This window comes from Pantherophis guttatus, chromosome 2 (assembly GCF_059756535.1).
Source record: "Pantherophis guttatus breed Tessera chromosome 2, ASM5975653v1, whole genome shotgun sequence".
NCBI classification, from domain to species: Eukaryota; Metazoa; Chordata; class Lepidosauria; order Squamata; family Colubridae; genus Pantherophis; species Pantherophis guttatus.
Window position 1 is genome coordinate 79090543 of NC_142064.1, and position 20877 is coordinate 79111419.

General features: G+C 37.2%; 1 protein-coding gene across 2 annotated transcripts in view; it reads left to right on the top strand.

Annotated features, from left to right (window-relative positions):
• The window catches only part of DENND4C (DENN domain containing 4C), a 71122-nt gene that overhangs the window by 14407 nt on the left and 35838 nt on the right, over window positions 1-20877 (top strand). For both annotated transcript variants that reach the window (XM_034410504.3, XM_034410505.3), the window contains exons 2-9: window positions 8482-8803; window positions 10951-11203; window positions 14556-14625; window positions 15808-15977; window positions 17355-17596; window positions 17736-17802; window positions 19276-19334; window positions 20211-20355. In XM_034410504.3, the coding sequence (XP_034266395.2) occupies window positions 8499-8803; window positions 10951-11203; window positions 14556-14625; window positions 15808-15977; window positions 17355-17596; window positions 17736-17802; window positions 19276-19334; window positions 20211-20355 (1311 nt within the window). In that variant the 5' untranslated portion in view covers window positions 8482-8498. The remainder of the gene's footprint in view (window positions 1-8481; window positions 8804-10950; window positions 11204-14555; window positions 14626-15807; window positions 15978-17354; window positions 17597-17735; window positions 17803-19275; window positions 19335-20210; window positions 20356-20877) is intronic.

Sequence of the window (20877 nt, forward strand, 5' to 3'; positions counted from 1 at the left end):
CATGGGAACATAACATAGCAAATTTCTATAAGTCTTTAAAACAGTTGCATGATGATAGAAAATATATGGTTTCCTTAAAAGCAGTTCTTAAGTTTTATGTTCATGTACTCTGAGTCAAATCAAATCTTTATTATGGTCATAAACCAGCATAAACCAGTGGCGGTAGAGTCAATTAAAAAGGATAATGGGCACATCAAAGCCTAGTATATATTTTTAAAAGCCAAAATATATATATATTGAAAACAAAAGTCTAGAAGGAATTCTAAAAGGAAATGTAGGACATTAGACGGATGTAGAGAAGTATAAAGGTTACAGTATGGCAGACTATATCTAATTACTGAGCACCCTAGTATGACAAACTAGATGCTAATTAATTAATTAATTAGTACTAGTTAATGGCACAGGTCATCTTTTGATGGATTTTAAACACTGCTCTGCAGAACCTGGCAACATATTATATATTGTAGCATGGTTGATATCTGAAAGCAATAGGAAGATGTGGAATTTCCCTGTGTATCCTCGGTATTTGTGCAATAATGATGAAATGAGGCTAGTATTCAGGTTTCTGTAATACAGGCACTGCACGTGCTGTGTTGTTTCTACATGTCCGGAGTCACAGGAGCATTGTGTCTCCAGGAAAGGAATCTTTCTGTTTCAGCCTTCAAGGACAGATGAGGAAGAGCATTACATTATGTCTGAGTAAAAACTCCCCAATGCTTAGGTACTTGGACACTAGTTCAGCATGCCATAGAAGAGGCAGAATACTTGTTGAATTCATGGGCAATATAGAATAGGCTAGATCCAATTGCCACTTTGTGTTTGAAACATGTTGTTTAATGTGTTTTTTGAACTAGATCATATGCCATGCTGAGCTGAAGACCTGCAGAGAAGTTTAAGGATGAAATTTTAGTTGCCACTGCCTGTTTCCATGTAGTCTGAAAATCGTCACACTTAGTTAATGAGGAACAGCCAAGGGGAAAAAAAGGATAATCTGAGCCAAAAATTGAGTGTGATCACCCACATTTTCATGAGGCCTGTCTCTAGTCACAGGGTGGCATTAGAGACACATTTGGGGATTTGAAAGCCTGATCTTAGAAATTGGATCATACAAATTGTAATCTTAGAAGGGGCTCAGATGGGTACCCATAAAAAAGTTGTGCTATTATTTTGGTTTCAAATAATTTGAGCACTGCAGATAAATACCAGCCACTTCCTGTCTTAGAGAATTTAAGGATGGCAGATTTCCCCCCTCCCCCATTTAGATTAAAATTGTTAAATTCGCACTATATTTTCATTATGTTATGAATCTAAAAAGGTGCTTTGGTGCACATGCAGCATGAATGTAGCAAACTTGTAAGTGTTTAAAACAGTTGAATAATGACAGAAAAATATGTGTTTGCTTTAAAGACAATTCCTATGTTTGCATATCCATTTACTCTGAATATTGGATTTTGGAACCAAATCCAATGATTGTTTATTCATTCTGTTTTGTTTTGTTTGTTCTTTGGCAGTATGTAATATGGATTTCTTGAACTTGAAAATCAAATGCCCTTCACACTTCATAGATATGACAACATTGAGGAGTGAAATGAGAATAGTGTTAGCATACTTTTTATTCAGAAAATTTTAAACTATTTAGTTTCTTTTCATAATCTTAATTTTAAAGGCATGTTTGGTGTTTATAACAAAGTGATAAAGCTCATATTTTTTGATTTTAAGAAATTGGCTGTCAACCTTCCGGTAGGCATAAGAAAAGGATATGTACATTTTGTAGAACACTGAAATATCTATAGAAATTAAAAATGATGCAGAAGACTTTTTTAAACTCATGAACTTGCCAAACTTCCTGTTCCTTTTTCTTTTTTAGCAGTGAGTCATTCTGTCTGAAGTTATTGTACTCATGCTGTGACTTGCTGAGGCCATTTTTTCAGTCTTTCATATTTTGATTCTCTTAAGCAGAATCCAAGTGCAAATTTCATTCTGTTGTAATGCAGGAACTGCATGTAAACTGTCAAGTAGTTTAGGCTGGTTTGGAATGTTGAAAAGAAAAACTTGTTCTTAATTATGCTAAATCTTCAAGTGCAAGAAATCCATTATATTACTTCAAATTTAGCCTAGAATGCAAAATAAATAAATAAATAAATACAGAAACTAGTAGACGCACATTTGCAATTACATTTATGCATTATATAACGCTACTGAGATATCTTAAAGATGTTAATGTGATGATTCATTGAAAACAAATCTGGCTTAGATGGTAAGCTTTTATTAAAGATGAAAATATGCTAAATAAAATTAGGACATCTCTACAGCTACAATTTGTGGGTTTGCAAAAATGAGATTTGGAAGATGTAGATATAGAATTTATTTTGAATTAATGTTGACAAATATACATGTTAACCTTTCATAAAATCCATGGTAGATGCAGGTAGAATCTAAATGCATTTTTCCATCTGTTTGTCTCCTCCCGAATTCCAGATATTTAACTTTCCACACTAAATAGGGTTATGTATACATGCCTGTCTGCCCATTTTTTTTTCAAACTGTGAGTACAGGTAGTCCACTGTGAATCATTGCAACTGTTAAGTGAATCATCTGGTTATTGAGCAAATCTGTCTTCCTGTCTTGACTTGATTTTTGGAAGCCAGCTGAAAGATTATAAATCATGATTACATAAATACATGTCGATTGTCAAGCATCCGAATTTTAATTGCGTGGCCAGGGGACGCTGCATTAGTCATGAATGAAAAACGGTTATGTCCCTTTTTTCAGTGACATAATTTCAAACTTTCACTAAATGAATGGTTGTAAGTGAAGGACTACATGTAAAGTACCTTGGTAAACCTGGGGCATTTTTATATCTATTTTCCTAAATGAGAAGGTATTGGAGTGTGAGTGTGAATGTGTGTGTGTGTGTCTGTCAACTTAAGAGAAAGTAATGGTAATTGACAGTGTATGTATAGTATTTATTGAATTTTCTGGATTTTCTATTTAGTGAAGGAGACTATTGACTTGCACAGAATGGGACAATTGGGCACAGCCACATGGCCACTTTTATTTCACTCTGCCCCCACCACCACCACAGCCAACCCACCACAGGCATTAATCTTCACTTGGCTCTCTGCCAACGCTCCTCAGCACTGGTCTCCTGGCACTCTGCTCCCACCCCCTCATCCCAGGTGATTTGCTGAAGGATACTTGTTCCCGGTCAGTTTGCATCATGGGACGTTTAGCTGTGCATCACGGCAGCCAATCTGCGCATCGAGAGGAAGGGGGTAGGAGAGACTTTCCTAGCCTTGCTGGAAAACTTCTCAATCAGCCGGCCATTGGAACTTATTTTTTTCAGATAATATGCATATATACCCAAGGGGGGAAAAAAAGAATGAAGCTGAGCTTCCTAGGCCTCAGATTCAGAGAGCCAGCCAAGGATGAATGCCTCCAAAGAGCCGGCTGCAATGTGGGGCCTGGGGTGAAGTGAGCATGGGCGTGTGACTGCGACCGATTGTCTAAGACCTTGACTTGCATCATAATGTTTACATAAAACTTTATCTTATGATTTTAGCTTGGCTTTAATTAAAAATTTAAGACAAAAGGATTTTGTTGATTTAATATCCGTTGGTGGACTTGCTGAAATGAAAATGATACTATTAAAGCTTGTGCTATCTTTATCTGATACTACTGTTGATTTTAAACTGTTTAACTTTTATGTGTGTATATTTTACATTCATGTTTTATTGTGTTACTTTTATTTTGTAGCCCACCCAGAAAATTCAAGAAATTCATTAATATTCATTAATATAATACTAGCTTTAGTTTCTTATATTCAGTTTCTTCTTCCCAGCAAAAGCTGGCATTACTAATATACTATTAGAGCCGAGGTAGCACAGTGGTTAGAGTGCAGTACTGCAGGCTACTTCAGCTGACTGCTAGCTGCAGTTTGTCAGTTCAAATCTCACCGGCTCAAGGTTGACTCAGCCCAGTGGTGGGTTGCTCCCAGTTCGGACCGGATCTATAGAACTGGTAGTAAAACCGGCAGGAGGCTTTAAATTGAAACTCCTTTGATTTGTTAAGCCTTCCAGCCTTGTACATTAATTTTATATAATAATGAATATTAATCTTTTTTGTAGAAAGGGTCAGGTGAGGAAAATTGAGTATTGACTATTTCTTCAGAAGCGTCATCATTGAGTACCATAACAGGTGTTGATCCTGATAGTATCTCTAATTAAATTATGTTAATTAGGGACAATGGCTTTCTTGGTAGTTATAATGAACATAGGGGATGCCCTCAGTGGTGAAATATAACATTTGTTACTACCGGTTCTGTGGGCGTGGCGTGGTGGTGGTGGTAATGTGACTGGGTGGGCGTGGCCAACCTTTTTTTTTTTTACTTTTTTAAAGCATTTTTTTACAACCTATTCACCCGAATAGGTGGTAAAAAGATGCTTTAAAAAGATAAAAAAAGGCTCGGACAATCACAGCTGTGGCGCACGATCGTCAGAGCCTTTTTTAACCTTTTAAAAGCAGGAAGTAACGACACCCGGACGGGTGGGCGGAGCCTCGTGCTGCCATCGCTACCGGTTTTCTGAACCACCTGCCACAATCGCTACTGGATCATCCGATCCGGTCCGAACTGGGAGCATTTCACCCCTGGATGCCCTATCAACTAATTTATTTTGAGGGGCACCTTGGGGGCTAAAGTTTCTGATACACTCAGAAGTTGGTTTCACATAATTTTACCACCAGTTTGCCGCACATTGAAAATGTGAGCTCGAGCACATGCGCGTGTCGCTCGCTCACACGCCTTCCGTGCATGCGCTTTGTTCGCATGCACCGCTCACACCCATGCGCGCAGCTTAGAAAATGTGGCTAAATAGGACGACATAGTGCCAAGGTGGGTGGGTGGGGCTCACTCGCAGGTCGCCAGTACCGGTTCACCTGAACCAGTCCGAACCGGCTGAATACCACCACTGGATACACTGCAGTGAGTAGTTCAGTAAGCTAAAATTAATAGAAATTGTATTTTTTTTGTGTGTAACTGATAGTAGATAATCTTGTGGGGAAATTATTTTGGTATTGGGGTAAAATACTGCAATTTGAGAAAGATGTGAACTCAAATTAAGCATAGTACCTTGAAGAAGGATCATATTGATTCTTTTCTTTATTTTCCACAACCACCAGGTGTTTTCATTAGAGTAGAGACTAGATCATTTAATGAAAAATCTAACTCCCGTATGCACCTAACAAAGTTTGGTGCCAGTATTTTCAATGAAATCTGTCTCATGACAATGATATTTCCCTAAAGGTAGTGTACTGAAAAAAGATAATAATCTCGTGTGAAATGTTTAAAACTTGATTGAGATGAAGTATCACTTCTTAAACTACAGTTATAAAAAGTGTGGTGTACCTCCCAGCAACCTCATAAAATATTTAGCAATCACTTTATTTAGGGAATAAAAGGGCAAGATCTAAGATGCTTTGCCCTTTTCTTTAATTTTTATTAGTGGGCTTGATAATGTGGAACCAGATACATGGCAGCTGCTGATGTAATTGCATTATTTAGCATTCAGAGAAATAGTACAGTTTTAAACGCACTTTTTAAATTAATTCTAATTTAATTTTAATTTAATTTAAAATTACTTTTTTTAAATAAATTGTATTATGCTCTTATAACTTTTCTCAATCTACATATTGTAGCACTGTTACAGGAATTACTCTGATGATAAATCATTCTGGTATCTGGTATTTCAAAAGTGAAATAATAAGGGCAGCAATATCCAATTATATATTGTTTCTGAATTTTTGTACTGTTTAGGAGTACATGGGCTGTGTTATAATTAATTGCACAAGCATCTCCTCTCCCATGCAGATTCTCTGGGCACTGGTAGTCTATTTGGGATGTTCCCCTAGACATCCATAGGATATTCATGCACTGTGAGGGATTGTAAAGATTTCTATATGATGAAATGTCAGTGGATGTTAGAAATATTTTTTGTTAGATATAGTTCTTTTAAAAGTATTTCTTTAAAGAAGATTGAAGTCATTTGTACCGTAGCCAGATATGTGACTAGACATAACTTTTCCCTAGATTACAGTATTACTATTTTTAGCAATAGAAGTAAATTGCCACCACTACCCACTTTCAATATTACAGTTCTTCTTTACAGCATTTTCCTGATAATATTGAAAGTGGGTGATGTTTGAAGTTGTCACTTAAACTATACTTGAAAGTGCTGGAGGTATTTGTTATCTTGTGCAATGGTTCTGATTACCATGCACTCCCCTTGCTCTCATCTTCCACATGGTGTTTTCTCTGAAATGTTTTCCTGACTACAACTTTTTGTTTTATTAAATGGGGCAAAAGTGAGATTGCAAAATAAGGGGAAGGAAATTCTATCCCAATGCCTGAAAAAAACTGAAACCTTACTTTAAAGATTTTTCCACCTGCAGGTTTTTCTCCCTTTGCTCTGTACAGAAGCACTTTCCCCACAATTTTTAAAAATGGAATAAAAAAAGGGAGATAACTACAAATTCTCTCTACAATCCTAGTCTCTGTCATCCTAATATTTTGCAGAAATATTGTATCCCCTTTTGGTGGATTTTTCAGTAAGACTGAAAGCTGTCCCCAAGTCATCATTAGCTGTCCCCAAGTCACCCCAAGTCTTTGTATTAGACCTGCTCGTATTACAGATTTGAGACGTTGTACACTGGATTTTGAAAAATGAGAAATATTTCATCTGTAGGTGTATGACACATATGAAGAATATAAACCATTTTTAAAAAAAGAATGAATGTTTCCAGAATTCTTGAGTGAGACTGAAGACAATGTACTGTCCAATTGACCAGATAAGAGTAATTTGTTTTTAGCCTCAGCCAAGTAAAAGTAAGAGCAAATATGTGCAGTGGAATGTTTAACAGGCTCTGGGAAAACAGAGGAAGGAGGGAAGAGGGAAACATAAGAATGAAAACTAGAGTTACTCTGTTTTACAGGTAATCCTTGACTTACAATTGTTAGCTTAATTGCAGTTCTAATTAACAGTGGCCTTGGAAAAGGTTCTTTACTGCCTCTAAAACACTCCCAATTGTTGCAAAATGTCGCAATCACAAAATACAATCATGGGGTGGGTGCTTGGCAACCTCTTCACATTTATGGCCAGTTGCCAAGTGCCCCACAATCATGTCATTGCCATTTGCAATCTTCTTTGCTGGCTTCCCCATAAAGTCAACGGGGAAGCCAGCAGGGAATATTACAAGCTACTGCCACTGCCTGCAAAAGGATTCCTGTTCGTCTCAGCGCTGGATTAAAGGATGAGCTAAAAGGCCTGTGGAACGATCTCAGGCTTGTGCCTGCTAGGATTGCCATAATCTAAGCAGACACTGAGCTGAATTCCTTCAGCAGGCAGCTGTTTCAAAAAGGGACAAGAGGAAGCCAAAATCTAAGCAAGGTGTTCAGCCCCTGAGCAGAGAGGTAATGTGGTAAGGTAAGGAGGGTGGGAGTGTTCCATTCTTATTCTGTTTAAGCAGAAAATGGTTCTCATACCCTTATTCTTAGCAAGAGAAATAGTTTTATGATATCAAAACAGATATTTGTTGTGCAGGGATGTTGCCTTCGTTGATTTGTAAGAAGAGGAAGCTTAGAAGTCCCTGGAATGTATACTTGAAATTTCAGATAGTTATCTCTACTTGTCACACTATGGACAGAATTTGCAATGCTTAATAACAATTTGATAGTACAAATCATATTGTATGTTTTAGGGCAAAAAAATACTACTGGTTTTGTGAACAGTAGATTTTGTATTTTGAGTAATTTATCAAGGTTCATCTAATTAAAAGGATTTATTCTAGATTGACAGATATTTGTCCCTTTTACGTAAAACTTTTTTCATGTTGTGATGTACCTGTGTGACTATATATGTGTATAAACAATCACAATTTGTAGGACTTAATTTGCTTTTCTTATTCACTGCTATGTGTTTTGATTATGCTATACACAAAGGCGGTTTTTGAACTTGCACAAGAATTGCATTAGTAAAGGAAAGCTCATTGACTTATACAGTATGGTAAACTTTCCTCTGAAGAAACTCTGAGACATTTTAATATTTTTAATAGTTACTGGAAATGTATATCCATTATTTCAGTTAGGTGCATTGTTGCATTTTAATCTTACTTCAAGGAGAAAAGGATTACCTGACCGGTTCTTGATTGGATGCTGGATGTATCCATTACTTCAACTAGTGCTTGGAACCTCTTAAGCTTTTTATAGCCCCGACTTTCATTAATTTTTGTATGTGTTTTTAATAAACCTGGCTTTTATAAGCCATTACAGCTTTTGAAGGCAAAGGACACCTAAATCAATTTGCATGTTTGAGTAGTGATAGGAAACCTTTCATTGATAACCTATGTTTTATCTCATTATGCATTCTCAAGTTGCATTATGTTACCAACCTGATAAGATAATTGAAATTAACTTTTTTTTTTTTACAGGAATCCTAGGCATAACAATGAGAGAAGATAAAGGTCCAAGAGTTGTTGATTACTTTGTAGTAGCAGGTCTTACCGATACGTCAGCACTTTTAGATCAAGAGGGAAATCGCTCTGAAACCAAGTCTTTTGGTCCAAAGGCTCCAATCACTGAACTTGCTGTGATCATCAAGTCAGCAGGTGAAACTGTTCCTGAGGGATATACATGTGTAGAAGCAACTCCTACAGGACTTCAGGCCAATTTGAACTATGGAAGTCTTAAAAGTCCGGAGCTTTTTCTTTGCTACAAGAGAAGCAGGGACAAACCACCTCTTACTGACATTGGGTGAGCTGATGTTGAAATATTTGTGGGCCTCAATATTGTGATGAAGGGAGAAAGGCTCTGTTAAAGTTGTTACAAACAGTTTCTTAGTTTGTAAGAAACTAAGTTAGTTACATACTTTGTATTGTAAATGTATTTATGAGCTATGTGCTATATAATTTATGCTGTGTCCTTATTTTGAAGCAAATTGGGTGGTCAATATTATAAATGACTTCTGATATGTCTAATATTCATTTGGTCATTCATCTCTCGATAATACACAAAGTTCATAAAATACTCTGATGTGGACATACCAATGACTTTAGTTTTGAATTTTAGGTAGCCTACAATCTGTAATAATTGGGGAAAAAAGGAAGCAATTACTAAGAGATGATAGTTGATTTCCAACCCGTCCCCACCTCCGAACTTTAATAGGACGCGGTGAACAGTAGTTGGTATATCAACCTATATAAACCATTTTAATTGTAGGAAAAATACATGCACAGAAGATGTGGACAAGGATATGCCCAACATGTCACATAACAGTAATATATTAAGCTTAATATAGGTGGAATATGGTGTCATAGTGATTTATTTATAGTTGTGGGTGGTTTCTACCATCAATGTAGCATTATGTAGGGTTTTGAGCCACAGCATTTTGAAACATGAATGCTAGAACAATTCAATTGCAAAACCGTAACAAAACATTGTTATGAAACCACTGGTTCTAGTCTAGCTGATAATATCAGATATGATTTTGTTTGGATTGATGGCTTCATCCATGCTTGTCATTGCAAATCAATTTTAAAAAATGTGAAATTACAGGTACTTGTTTAACTGAATCGTATGCAGGCATATAAGCATTCATGGACATTACTACATGTACACCAGTGGCCGTGTTATGTGCCCAACTTTTGTCAGTGCCGCCACATGATAAATAGAACAATACTGTTGCTAAACATGTGCTATTTTGTGATAAATGTTACTAAAAACATTTTGAGACCTTTTTTTTGGTAGTATTGTTCACTTTAAAAGAAATAATTTAGGAAACCCTCATGTTATATTAATTGGTTTATACTTAATGGGCTACTACTCTTTTATGTAGATAAGCATAGTATTGCAAAGTAGATGAAGAAGATGTTGCACATACTAAAGCATTAAAAGATAGCAAAGACATGGGAAAATTGATAAAACTTTGTAATAGACTATTACAAAGTCTTCCCCAACTTTGTAGCCTCCAGATGATTTGAGATGACAATTCCCATATTCCTAATCCAACATGGTCTGAGAATTTGGGAATTGCAGTCCCAAACCTTGTATCTAATTACTGTTAGATTTATAATCTTCCTTCCCTTCATGAGCTCTCTTTTTCTCATAATAGCAACCATTTGAGATAAGTTGGGCTACGAAGGATAGATATTCCTCAACTTAGAACCACAATTGGAATTGGAATCTTGATTGTTGAACGAAGCTGTCTTTAAGGGTGGTGTGACTGTTTCACTCAACAATCGCAATCTTAGCACTCTGTACAGGCTTCCATAGAACTGAAATCCTTCGGCACAGAGCTCTTTCAGCCAGTCCCCAGAGATGAGAGGGAGTTACCTCAGCATGCAACAGCAGCTGTTTGCAATGTTCCCTGCTAGCCTACCCACTGATTTTCTGGGGAAGCTGGCAGAGAAGATTGCAAATGGTGATCACATGTTCATGAAGAGCTTGGCATCTGATAAGTGTGAACAGGTTGCCAAGCACCCAGAATCTGAGACATTTTGTGATGGTCAGAAGTGCTTTACAGGCTGTACACTTTCCGAGGTCATCGTTAATTCAAGCCATCATTAAGTGACCCGTGTAAGTCAAAAACTACCAATTATGACTTATCTAAACTTTTACAGTAAGCTTTCCTAGATGGAGGCAATTTTGAACATGACTCATCCGTGGTTTAACCCAACTCCTCCTTTGCTTTAAATAAAAGGATCATATGCCTTTCATCTTCAATTTTAAGATCTTTTAACAAGAAAGTTTGGTGAAGTTCATCTTATCTGCCGGTCTAATATGCACTTGGAATTATTCCAGTGTTCCTTGTCTTGGGGCCCGCTCTTTTGTATGAGAGCAGAATAACTGAACAGTTTATTGAAAATAATATTCCTATGTGTGTTATTTCCTCTTATCTGCAGAGTTCTATATGACGGGAAGGACGTCGTAAAGCAAGATTGTGAGGTGATCCAGGCTACTCCCTATGGCCGTTGTGCAAATGTCAATAACAGCTCAGCCACTTCCCAGCGAATCTTTATCACCTTTCGGAGGGCTCCTCCAGTGCGAGCTCAAAACTCCTTGGCTGTTACCGACATATGTGTTATTGTAACTAGTAAAGGAGAAACCCCACCTCATACTTTCTGCAAAGTTGATAAGAATTTAAATTGTGGCATGGTGAGAATAACTTGTTATTTGAAAAGTTGCCATTCAAAAAGCAATGGGTGGGGGTGAAAAATGTGGAATGGATTAGAGCTGCTAAAAAAAAAAGTAAAAAGTGTATTTAAGTCAGAATTCAGTTTGTATCACTTTAGTTTCCACAACTTTGCATATTTTTTTTTTGTTCCTCAACTATTGTTGCCAAAATCTGTGTGATAGGCAACTATTACTTTTTTGGTGGGAGGAAAAGTATATATTGAATTTTGGAAGACTGCTGGTTTGTGAAAGAAAAAAGATCGGCCTTTATGTTTGTAACATATACGATTTGGGTTACTGAATGAAAATTAATAATATCTCTGCTTATATATTTATTTACAGTACATACACATACCTACATACTGTATTTTTCGGACTATAAGATGCACTCCCCCCCAAGGTGGGGGAAAATGTCTGTGCGTCTTATAAAGCGAATGTTGCCGAAGCCCCGCCCACCCGCCAGCCTCTGCCTCCCAGCAATTTGCCTCCTTGCAGCAAACAGCAAACAGCCTGGTCAGCTTCAGCAGCCTGATTTAGCACGAGCAGCTGATTGGCAGTTGGATCGACCTCCTGGAATACCAACAATCAGCGGTTTGAGGCTGCGGGGATTGCTGCCGCCTCAGCATGCCCCATTTTCGGCCGCCACACATCCTATTTTCTGCACATCCTGTTTGGCAGCGATTCCCGCCACCTGGAATGTGCTGAAAATGGGGTGCGCGGAATCCAAAAATGGGATGTGTGACGGTGCCGATGGGCGGCAGCAATCCCCACAGCCTGGAACAGCTGATCGTCGGTATTCCGGGAGTCCGATCCAACTGCCAATAGCTGCTCATGCTAAATCAGGCTGTGCTGAAGCTGACCAGGCTGTTTGCTGTTTGCTGCAAGGAAGCAAATTGCTGGGAGGCAGAGCCAGATATTTTTTTCTTGTTTTTCTCCCCAAAAGCTAGGTTCGTCTTATACTCCAGAGCATCTTATAATCCAAAAAATATGTACATTCTTACTGCATTTAAATTCTGCTTTTGAGGTCTTTATATGTGCACAACAGTCTTGTTAGATATGTAGGGCTGAAAAACAGTAACTGACCCAAGTCATCTAGTGAACTGGATGTTTGAATGAAGACTTGAACCTGGGTTTCTTCATTATCTTAACTTTAATCCTCCTGTACACTATCTATATGCCCACATGTATTCATTGTGGACCATAATTTAATCAAGACTTTCCAAATTCACATTAGAGCTTTACATGAATGAGGCCAATTGAAGATTGCAGTTTGGTCTCCAAGCTTACTTTAAATCAGCATATGTATTTTTAAAATGGGAAGGTGAAAAATTAGAGCTAAATAGGTTAGGAATGAAACAAGAGAAAACGCTGCACTGCCTTTCATATATTAGCATATACAGTCAGGTCCAGAAATATTGGGACATCGACACAATTCTAACATCTTTGGCTCTATACACCACCACAATGGAGTTGGAATGAAACAAACACAATGTCCGTTAACTGCAGACTGTCAGCTTTAATTTGAGGGTATGTACATCCAACTCAGGTGAACGGTGTAGGACTTACAGCAGTTTGCATATGTGCCTCCCACTTGTTAAGGGACCAAAAGTAATGGGACAGAATAATAATCATAAATCAAACTTTCCCTTCTTAATACTTGGTTGCAAATCCTTTGCAGTCAATCACAGCCTGAAGTCTGGAACGCATAGACATCACCGGACGCTGGGTTTCATCCCTGGTGATGCTCTGCCAGGCCTCTACTGCAACTGTCTTCAGTTCCTGCTTGTTCTTGGGGCATTTTCCCTTCAGTTTTGTCTTCAGCAAGTGAAATGCATGCTCAATGGGATTTAGGTCAGGTGATTGACTTGGCCATTGCATAACATTCCACTTCTGTCCCTTCAAAAACCCTTTGGTTGCTTTTGCAGTATGCTTTGGGTCATTGTCCATCTGCACTGTGAAGTTCCGTCCAATGAGTTCTGCAGCATTTGGCTGAATGTGAGCAGATAATATTGCCCAAAACACTTCAGAATTCATCCTGCTGCTTTTGTCAGCAGTCACATCATCAATAAATACAAGAGAACCAGTTCCATTGGCAGCCATACATGCCCACGCCATGACACTACCACCACCATGCTTCACTGATGAGGTGGTATGCTTAGGATCATGAGCAATTCCTTTCCTTCTCCATACTCTTCTCTTCCCATCACTCTGGTACAAGTTGATCTTGGTCTCATCTGTCCATAGGATCTTGTTCCAGAACTGTGAAGGCTTTGTTAGATGTTGTTTGGCAAACTCTAATCTGGCCTTCCTGTTTTTGAAGCTTACCAATGGTTTACATCTTGTGGTGAACCCTCTGTATTCACTCTGGTGAAGTCTTCTCTTGATTGTTGACTTTGACACACATACACCTACCTCCTGGAGAGTGTTCTTGATCTGGCCAACTGTTGTGAAGGGTGTTTTCTTCACCAGGATAAGAATTCTTCGGTCACCCACCACACTTGTTTTCCATGGTCTCCCAGGTCTTTTGGTGTTGCTGAGCTCACCGATGCATTCCTTCTTTTTGAGAATGTTTCAAACAGTTGTTTTGGCCATGCCTAATGTTCTTGCTATCTCTCTGATGGGTTTGTTTTGTTTCTTCAGCCTAATGATGGCTTGCTTCACTGATAGTGACAGCTCTTTGGATCTCATCCTGAGAGTTGACAGCAACAGATTCCAAATGCAAATAGCACACTTGAAATGAACTCTGGGCCTTTTATCTGCACATTGTAATTGGGGTAATGAGGGAATATCACACACCTGGCCATGGAACAGCTGAGAAGACAATTGTCCCATTACTTTTGGTCCCTTAACAAGTGGGAGGCACATATGCAAACTGCTGTAAGTCCTACACCGTTCACCTGAGTTGGATGTACATACCCTCAAATTAAAGCTGACAGTCTGCAGTTAACGGACATTGTGTTTGTTTCATTCCAACTCCATTGTGGTGGTGTATAGAGCCAAAGATGTTAGAATTGTGTCGATGTCCCAATATTTCTGGACCTGACTGTATGTTTCTGTAGCATTCCGTGAAAAACATTTACTACCATTTAGGAGGGAATTATTAGCAAATACCAAGTTTATTTGCTTTGTGTCTTGGAATCTTTAAATATACAACTTCTAATAATAGCAGAATCAAAATTCTGTGCTTTATTTGGGTTGTGATTATTGTTGCAAATATTATATGATTATGTATTGTGAGCCAGATCTTTAAAAGATTATTGCCTTTAGCATTAGAAGGTTTAAAAATAAAATAATCTCTGTGTTATGGAAACTGTTTCCTTTTTGTTCATTACAGTGGGGTTCCAGTGTATACCTCTGTTATAAGAAGTCAGTTCCAGCTTCTAACTCAATTGCACATAAAGCTGGTAAAGTATTTATTTTTATAAATTGCAATATATTAGGAGAGACTAATATTAAGAGGGTATTTTATAGTACATTAAACTTGCCTGTTAAATAGTGAACTGAAATTGCTTGATCAAAGAACATTCATTAATCTATTTGATTCATCTAAGGGGATCCTTAGATGACGATCCTTAAAAATAGTTCTTGAATATATTATGTTGTCATGGAAAAAATCAAAACAGTTTATATTCTCTTTGCTGTATCCTTCCACTATATATCTTTATCAATCACGAATTGCATGATGAAGAGCCTTATCATTCTAATACTTTTCTGTATATAGTACTTGAAACAAAACAAAATGTATAAAAAAACTACTTGGAAATTAAATCTTATGTTGAACATCTCTTGCTGAATAGCAGGGGTGTCAAACTCACATCGTCATGACAGCGTCACGTGACATATTGGGACTTTTCCCCCTTCACTAAACCAGGCATGATGTATCCGGCCTGTGGGCCGGGAGTTTGACAGCCCTGCTGTATAGAAATTCATTGCAGTGAAATGAAGGAGAATAGTCAAGATTTCAAGAAATAATAGGGAAACTGAATATTTTTTGTTAAACATGGCATTTTCATTCCCAACTGTAGGTCAGAATTCTGCCCCAAATCTGAAGTGAATAGATTGATAGGTTTGTATATATTTAAGGATAATGACATATATTGAAGAATTGTTGCCTTACGTTTACTCAGCATGTTAAAAGGATTATATAAACTGTGCACTACAACATGAATGAGAGCTTTCTTACCTTGATAACTGTGGAACAAGAATCACTAGGTTGGAACCCTTTTAATAATAGAAGGCTTAAACAATTTGATAGGGATATATACTCACATTGTTTTAAACATTAAATCTGCCAGTAGCTATACCTTTGCACATAGAGGATGTGTTCTTTGGGGAGATGCCTCACTGTGCTTCAATCCCTTGCACCATATGTCCAGACCATTCAGCAAATCATTTGATACTTAGAGGAGTCTTTTGGGTGAATTGCTGAAAGGTGAGGAGGTGTTTTTGAATTTAATTTTATACCATATGGTATTTAGCTTCTGTATTCTTTAGCATTTTTTAAAAAGTCAGCATTCAGAACAGAAGGAACAACATTCTATTGTGTTTGGACAATATACTTATTTGTTTATTTTTATGCTTTAAAGGTTTAATATTCAGATATCCAGAAGATGACTATGAGTCATTCCCCTTGTCTGAATCAGTACCTCTCTTCTGTCTTCCAATGGGGGCTACCATTGAATGCTGGGATCCTCAAACAAAATACCCACTACCTATATTCTCAACATTTGTTTTGACTGGCTCATCTGCAGAAAAAGTATGTTTTGAGAAATGTAATATTTTGCTTTCGTTTATTATTAAATTTCTAAATAAAAATATTACTTTAGTCCATAATATTTATTTTTAGACTGGAAACAAATACACACACACACACACACACTATGCCCTCTATCTTGATACACCTTAGAGCATTTAGGAAGACAAGCCTAAAAATGCAACAAATGAATTTAAGGGTTAGCTCCTCTGTGTTTGCAGCTAGTCCTCATTTAGCAACCACAGCTGGAACTAGCAGCTCTGTTATAAGTGAAGGAGTTGCTGTGTGGGAAATCATATGGCCACAGTTTTGCTTTCCTGTCCCCCACTTAGCCACACCCTGGAATGCTCACATGAGCACTGGGATAATTAGCAAGAAGGGAATTAATGTTTGTATTTACACTCATTGGAGAGGAAGGGGTTACAAGAGAGTAAGCAGGCACACAATGGGGAATACACATTAAAAGTAATGCAGTGATGGTAGCAGCCCTGAGCACACCACACAAACAGCCCAGTGTATTCCCATTTAGTCTCTTGTAATCCCTTCTCCAATCTCTCCATCCTGCAAGGAGGGGTCGGGAAGAAAGAGGTAAGTCACAAGACAATACAAGTGTAATGGATATCATGTGACTGAGGAATACTGTGAAATTTGTGAAGGGCATTGGTCATAAAGTCAGTTTTTCAGCACTGTCGTAACTTCAAAGAGTTGCTGAACAAAATGTTCAGTAAGCAAAAACTACTTAATTGTTGCTTATCCCTTTATTTTACAGATAAAATTTTGGATAGAAAAATATTTAATTTATGTAGTAGTTGAATGATCCTTAGTGGATGCTTGTAATGTTGTCACTTTTAAACATTTGAAAGCCTTCACTAAAATCTTGAAATCTTATCTCAAGTTCATGGTACAGGAGTTAGAGGAGATAATCGGAACATTTGTTCTCTTTGTGTATCTTATCATAACTGTTAAAGCACAGCTGCTTCTAAAGATGGTAACAGAGATTCTAACAGAGATTCAAGTGCATGAATCAAGATGAAATATTCTGCTTAACTATGCCATTGAATTATTAATTAAATTATAGCCCAAATAAAAATGAGTTACAGCCTACTAGATGCTTGGATGCTAATGAACTTCCCATCTCTGACAAAGCTAGGTATTATCACAAAACATAACCCACTAATGATATTTAAAATGTCACAATTATCTTTATATTCTTAGTGTGAGGCTTTTGATAATATCTAGTTGGTTGTGTGGAGGACTCAGAGTGGGGAAATATTCTTTTCCTTTCATTTTTTAGTTTATCAAGTTCAATATGTGTTGTTAGTTTATCCAATTTCTATAGCTGTTAATGCCATTCCTACTTTTTTTTCTTTTGTATTCTAGGTATATGGTGCAGCTATCCAGTTTTATGAGCCTTATGCACAAGAGTTATTAAATGAAAAACAACACATGCAACTTGGCCTTCTTACAGCTGTAGGGAGAAAAAAAGTTACCTCCAAATCTATCAATTCCAACAAATGCATCTGCCTTCTGTCACACTGGCCTTTCTTTGAAGCCTTCCGAAAATTTCTAATGTTTATCTATAAACTGTCTGTGTCTGGTCCACATCCTCTTCCAATTGAAAAGTAAGTGACAGATTCCTCAAAGTATCTTCCCATTTCCATGGTTGTTTCATGTAAGTCTCACTGGATGCTGTTCTTGATGATTAATATTTTAAATCTTAAATGCTTGAGGTAACAGATGCTTTACAAAATTTCTTTACAGGCACATATCTCACTTTATGCACAACATACCTTTCCCTTCACCACAAAGACCAAGAATCCTTGTGCAGGTAAGTTAGAAATTTGATACAATTTAATAATACTATTGATAGCCCTTAGACTCATATACTGTACCTCTTCACAGTGCTTTACAGCCCTCTCTAGGGGGTTTACAGAGTCAGCATATTGCCCCCAACAATCTGGGTCCTCATTTTACCAATCGGAAGGATGGAAGGCTGAGTCAACCTTGAACTGGTGAGAATCGAACTGCTGGCAGTTGGCAGAATTAACCTGTAATATTGCATTCTAACCACTGTGCCACCATCGCACTTACTACCATTTTATTTCCTGAGTATTGTTCCTATAGGTTTTCATGCTGTTCACTAAGCATATGGGCACCATGTTCCTTTTATTTGCTCCACTTTGTCATACACTTGAGGGATCATGAAGAATTTTATACTACTTTCCTTATATAGTGAGCTACAAATCCAGCTTTCTTTATTTTCTATGTACCTGATCAAACAATTCCTAAAAATAACTCACTGTTTAGTTCTCTGTGGAACATCCATATCAAAATGACTAGCATTGGAATTAGAAATATGAACTGACAGGTTGCATTATTTCAATTTCTCAGATAAGTATCCATGTTTGAAACAATGCAGCTTCAAAGTGGTGCATAAAGTGAGAATTCTGTATTTATAAAATGCTAGCGGCTTATGTATTTATTAAATTTATATGTTGCCTATCTCAGTTGTGAACAACTTTGGACAGCTTACAAAATCATAAAACAACATCATATAACAATTAGAATATTAAAAACATTAAAAAAATTAAAGCATTGAAAATTAACAAAAAGAAAACTAGGTAAAAAAGGAACCAGTATGTAAATAAGGTGGAGATGGGATCTTCTTCGTCTACAACCATTTTCAGAATGGGACAACTTCATTTTGTACCCAAGCTGAGTGGAGCAGGCCAATCCTATTGGAGTGAGACGGTTGATCTAATGTTTCTCATTCTTATTCTTCCCGACCCCTTGCTGACACATGGTAGAAAAGCAGTTATAGAAATACTGTGAAAGTTTTTACAGTTATATATGTGAAGTGCCAGAAGACTAGAAATGCAAATTTCACACCTGGTCGGCCGTACCTATCTGGTCATGTCTGTTTCCTATGCAAATAGTTGTAGATAATGCATATTACAGGGGTTAATGTGATAAATTGAAATAAATTAACACTTGATTAGTTAGTTTGCTAAGAGCCGAGGTGGTGCAGTGGTTACAGTTCAGTACTGCAGGCTGCTTCAGCTGACTGCTAGCTGCAGTTAGGCAATTCAAATCTCACCGGGTCACGGTTGACTCAGCCTTCCATCCTTCCGAGGTGCATAAAACGAGGACCCAGATTGTTGGGGGCAATATGCTGACTCTGTAAACTGCTTAGAGAAGGCTGTAAAAGCACTATGAAGCGGTATATAAGTCTACGTGATATTGATATTGCTTACGTGAATTTTCTCAAACTGCCAAATAACTAATATTTGGTTTTTTACAGCTTTCGGCCCATGATGCATTAATATTATCTCAACCAGTCTGTACACCTTTACCACTCAGGTAATAATGGTCAGTGGAGTATTTTAAAGATGCAGCTGAATTAAAATATTAAGAGCCAGTTTATATAACAGTAAACATAATTTGTTTAGCAGCAAATGAGCAACATGCTAATGCATGCTGTACAGATTTTATGTGCATATGCTTTCAAATTGTTTTTTGTAATGGATATATACCCCTCCCCACTCCCCAAGTGCTCACAGGGGGCGGGGCGCATTTTGGGGGTCCAGGCGTGCATTTGTGCATGTACGCTTTGGGCACTCGGACCAGAAAAGGTTAGCCATCACTGCTCTAGAAGCTTTGGTGGCATTTTGAAAGAGTATTCCTAATTGGCTGAAAATATAAATAATAGCTGTTTCATTGCACTGGTAGTCAATATTACCTTCTCTGGAAAGCAGCTCTATTTAATCATTTTAATTTTTTTTAAATGGACAAATTGGAAGAATTCCTCAATAGTCTTTGGTAAATAGCTCTACTGTGAGTTAATTCCCCGATTTTCCAAGTCTTGCTGTATAGGACATATTGAATGGTCTTGAACGACAGTGGTAAAGATCCGTTACCAAAGCAACAATCAAACAAATATGACTTGTGTTCATTTCAAGAAATAAACTTAAGAAAAAACTTCAGACAGCCCACTCTCTAATCTTTTATTTTCTAATTTGTAATTATTGTTTATTTAATCTCTGTGGTCCGTGTCTTAAACAAGTTACTGTGATAATAATAAAATATGTTGTTAAGGGAATCAGATAAGTTTTCCTATATCACTATCCAGTATATGATAGTTGCTGGGTGGCATATAAATTTAACCAATTATTATTATTGTCATTGTCATAAAGAGCAATGAATGTTACAGTCCTCAGTGTCCTGATCTCATTATAGTGGGGCAAACTACAGCACTCTGCTTATGAACCTTGGACCAGAAAACTGTGCTACTTTACTCCTCTTTGTCTTGTTGGAAGGCAAGATTCTACTACATTCTCTTTGTCCAGCTGTGCTGACTGGAGTTGCCGAAGCTGTGGCTGCTGTAAGTACTAATAAGTTTGAATATTTTGATTACCAATTTTTTATCTGATTGGTTCTTTGTTATTTGTTGTCTTGCTTCACAAACATTAAACACATAATTTTTTTTTTCTTTTGTTTCACGTGACCTTCTGGAAAAAAAGTTTTTTATATTTCTGAATTAAATATTTAAATTGCAGAATAAATATATTTTGTTTATGTGAATAAGATGAGGCACACTTGGTCATTTAAATTGTTTATTTTATTTTCCTAAAGGGGAAATTAACTTGCAAGGATTTTCTATTAGAATATTGTAAGTGATTCACAGCTTTTTGTTGCAAAATTATTAATTAATGCCCAAAAGAACTATTGCATCAGAACAATAGGTTCTCTCTCTTTCTCTCTCTCTCTCTCTCTTTTTTCCCCACATCTGTAAATTTTCAGAATGGGACTTTTTGATTATTAAATTAATTTAACAAGTAAAAATCCAAAACCCTGCCATAATACACAGTATTTTGGTACTCTTCAAATTCTCTGGATACAATGC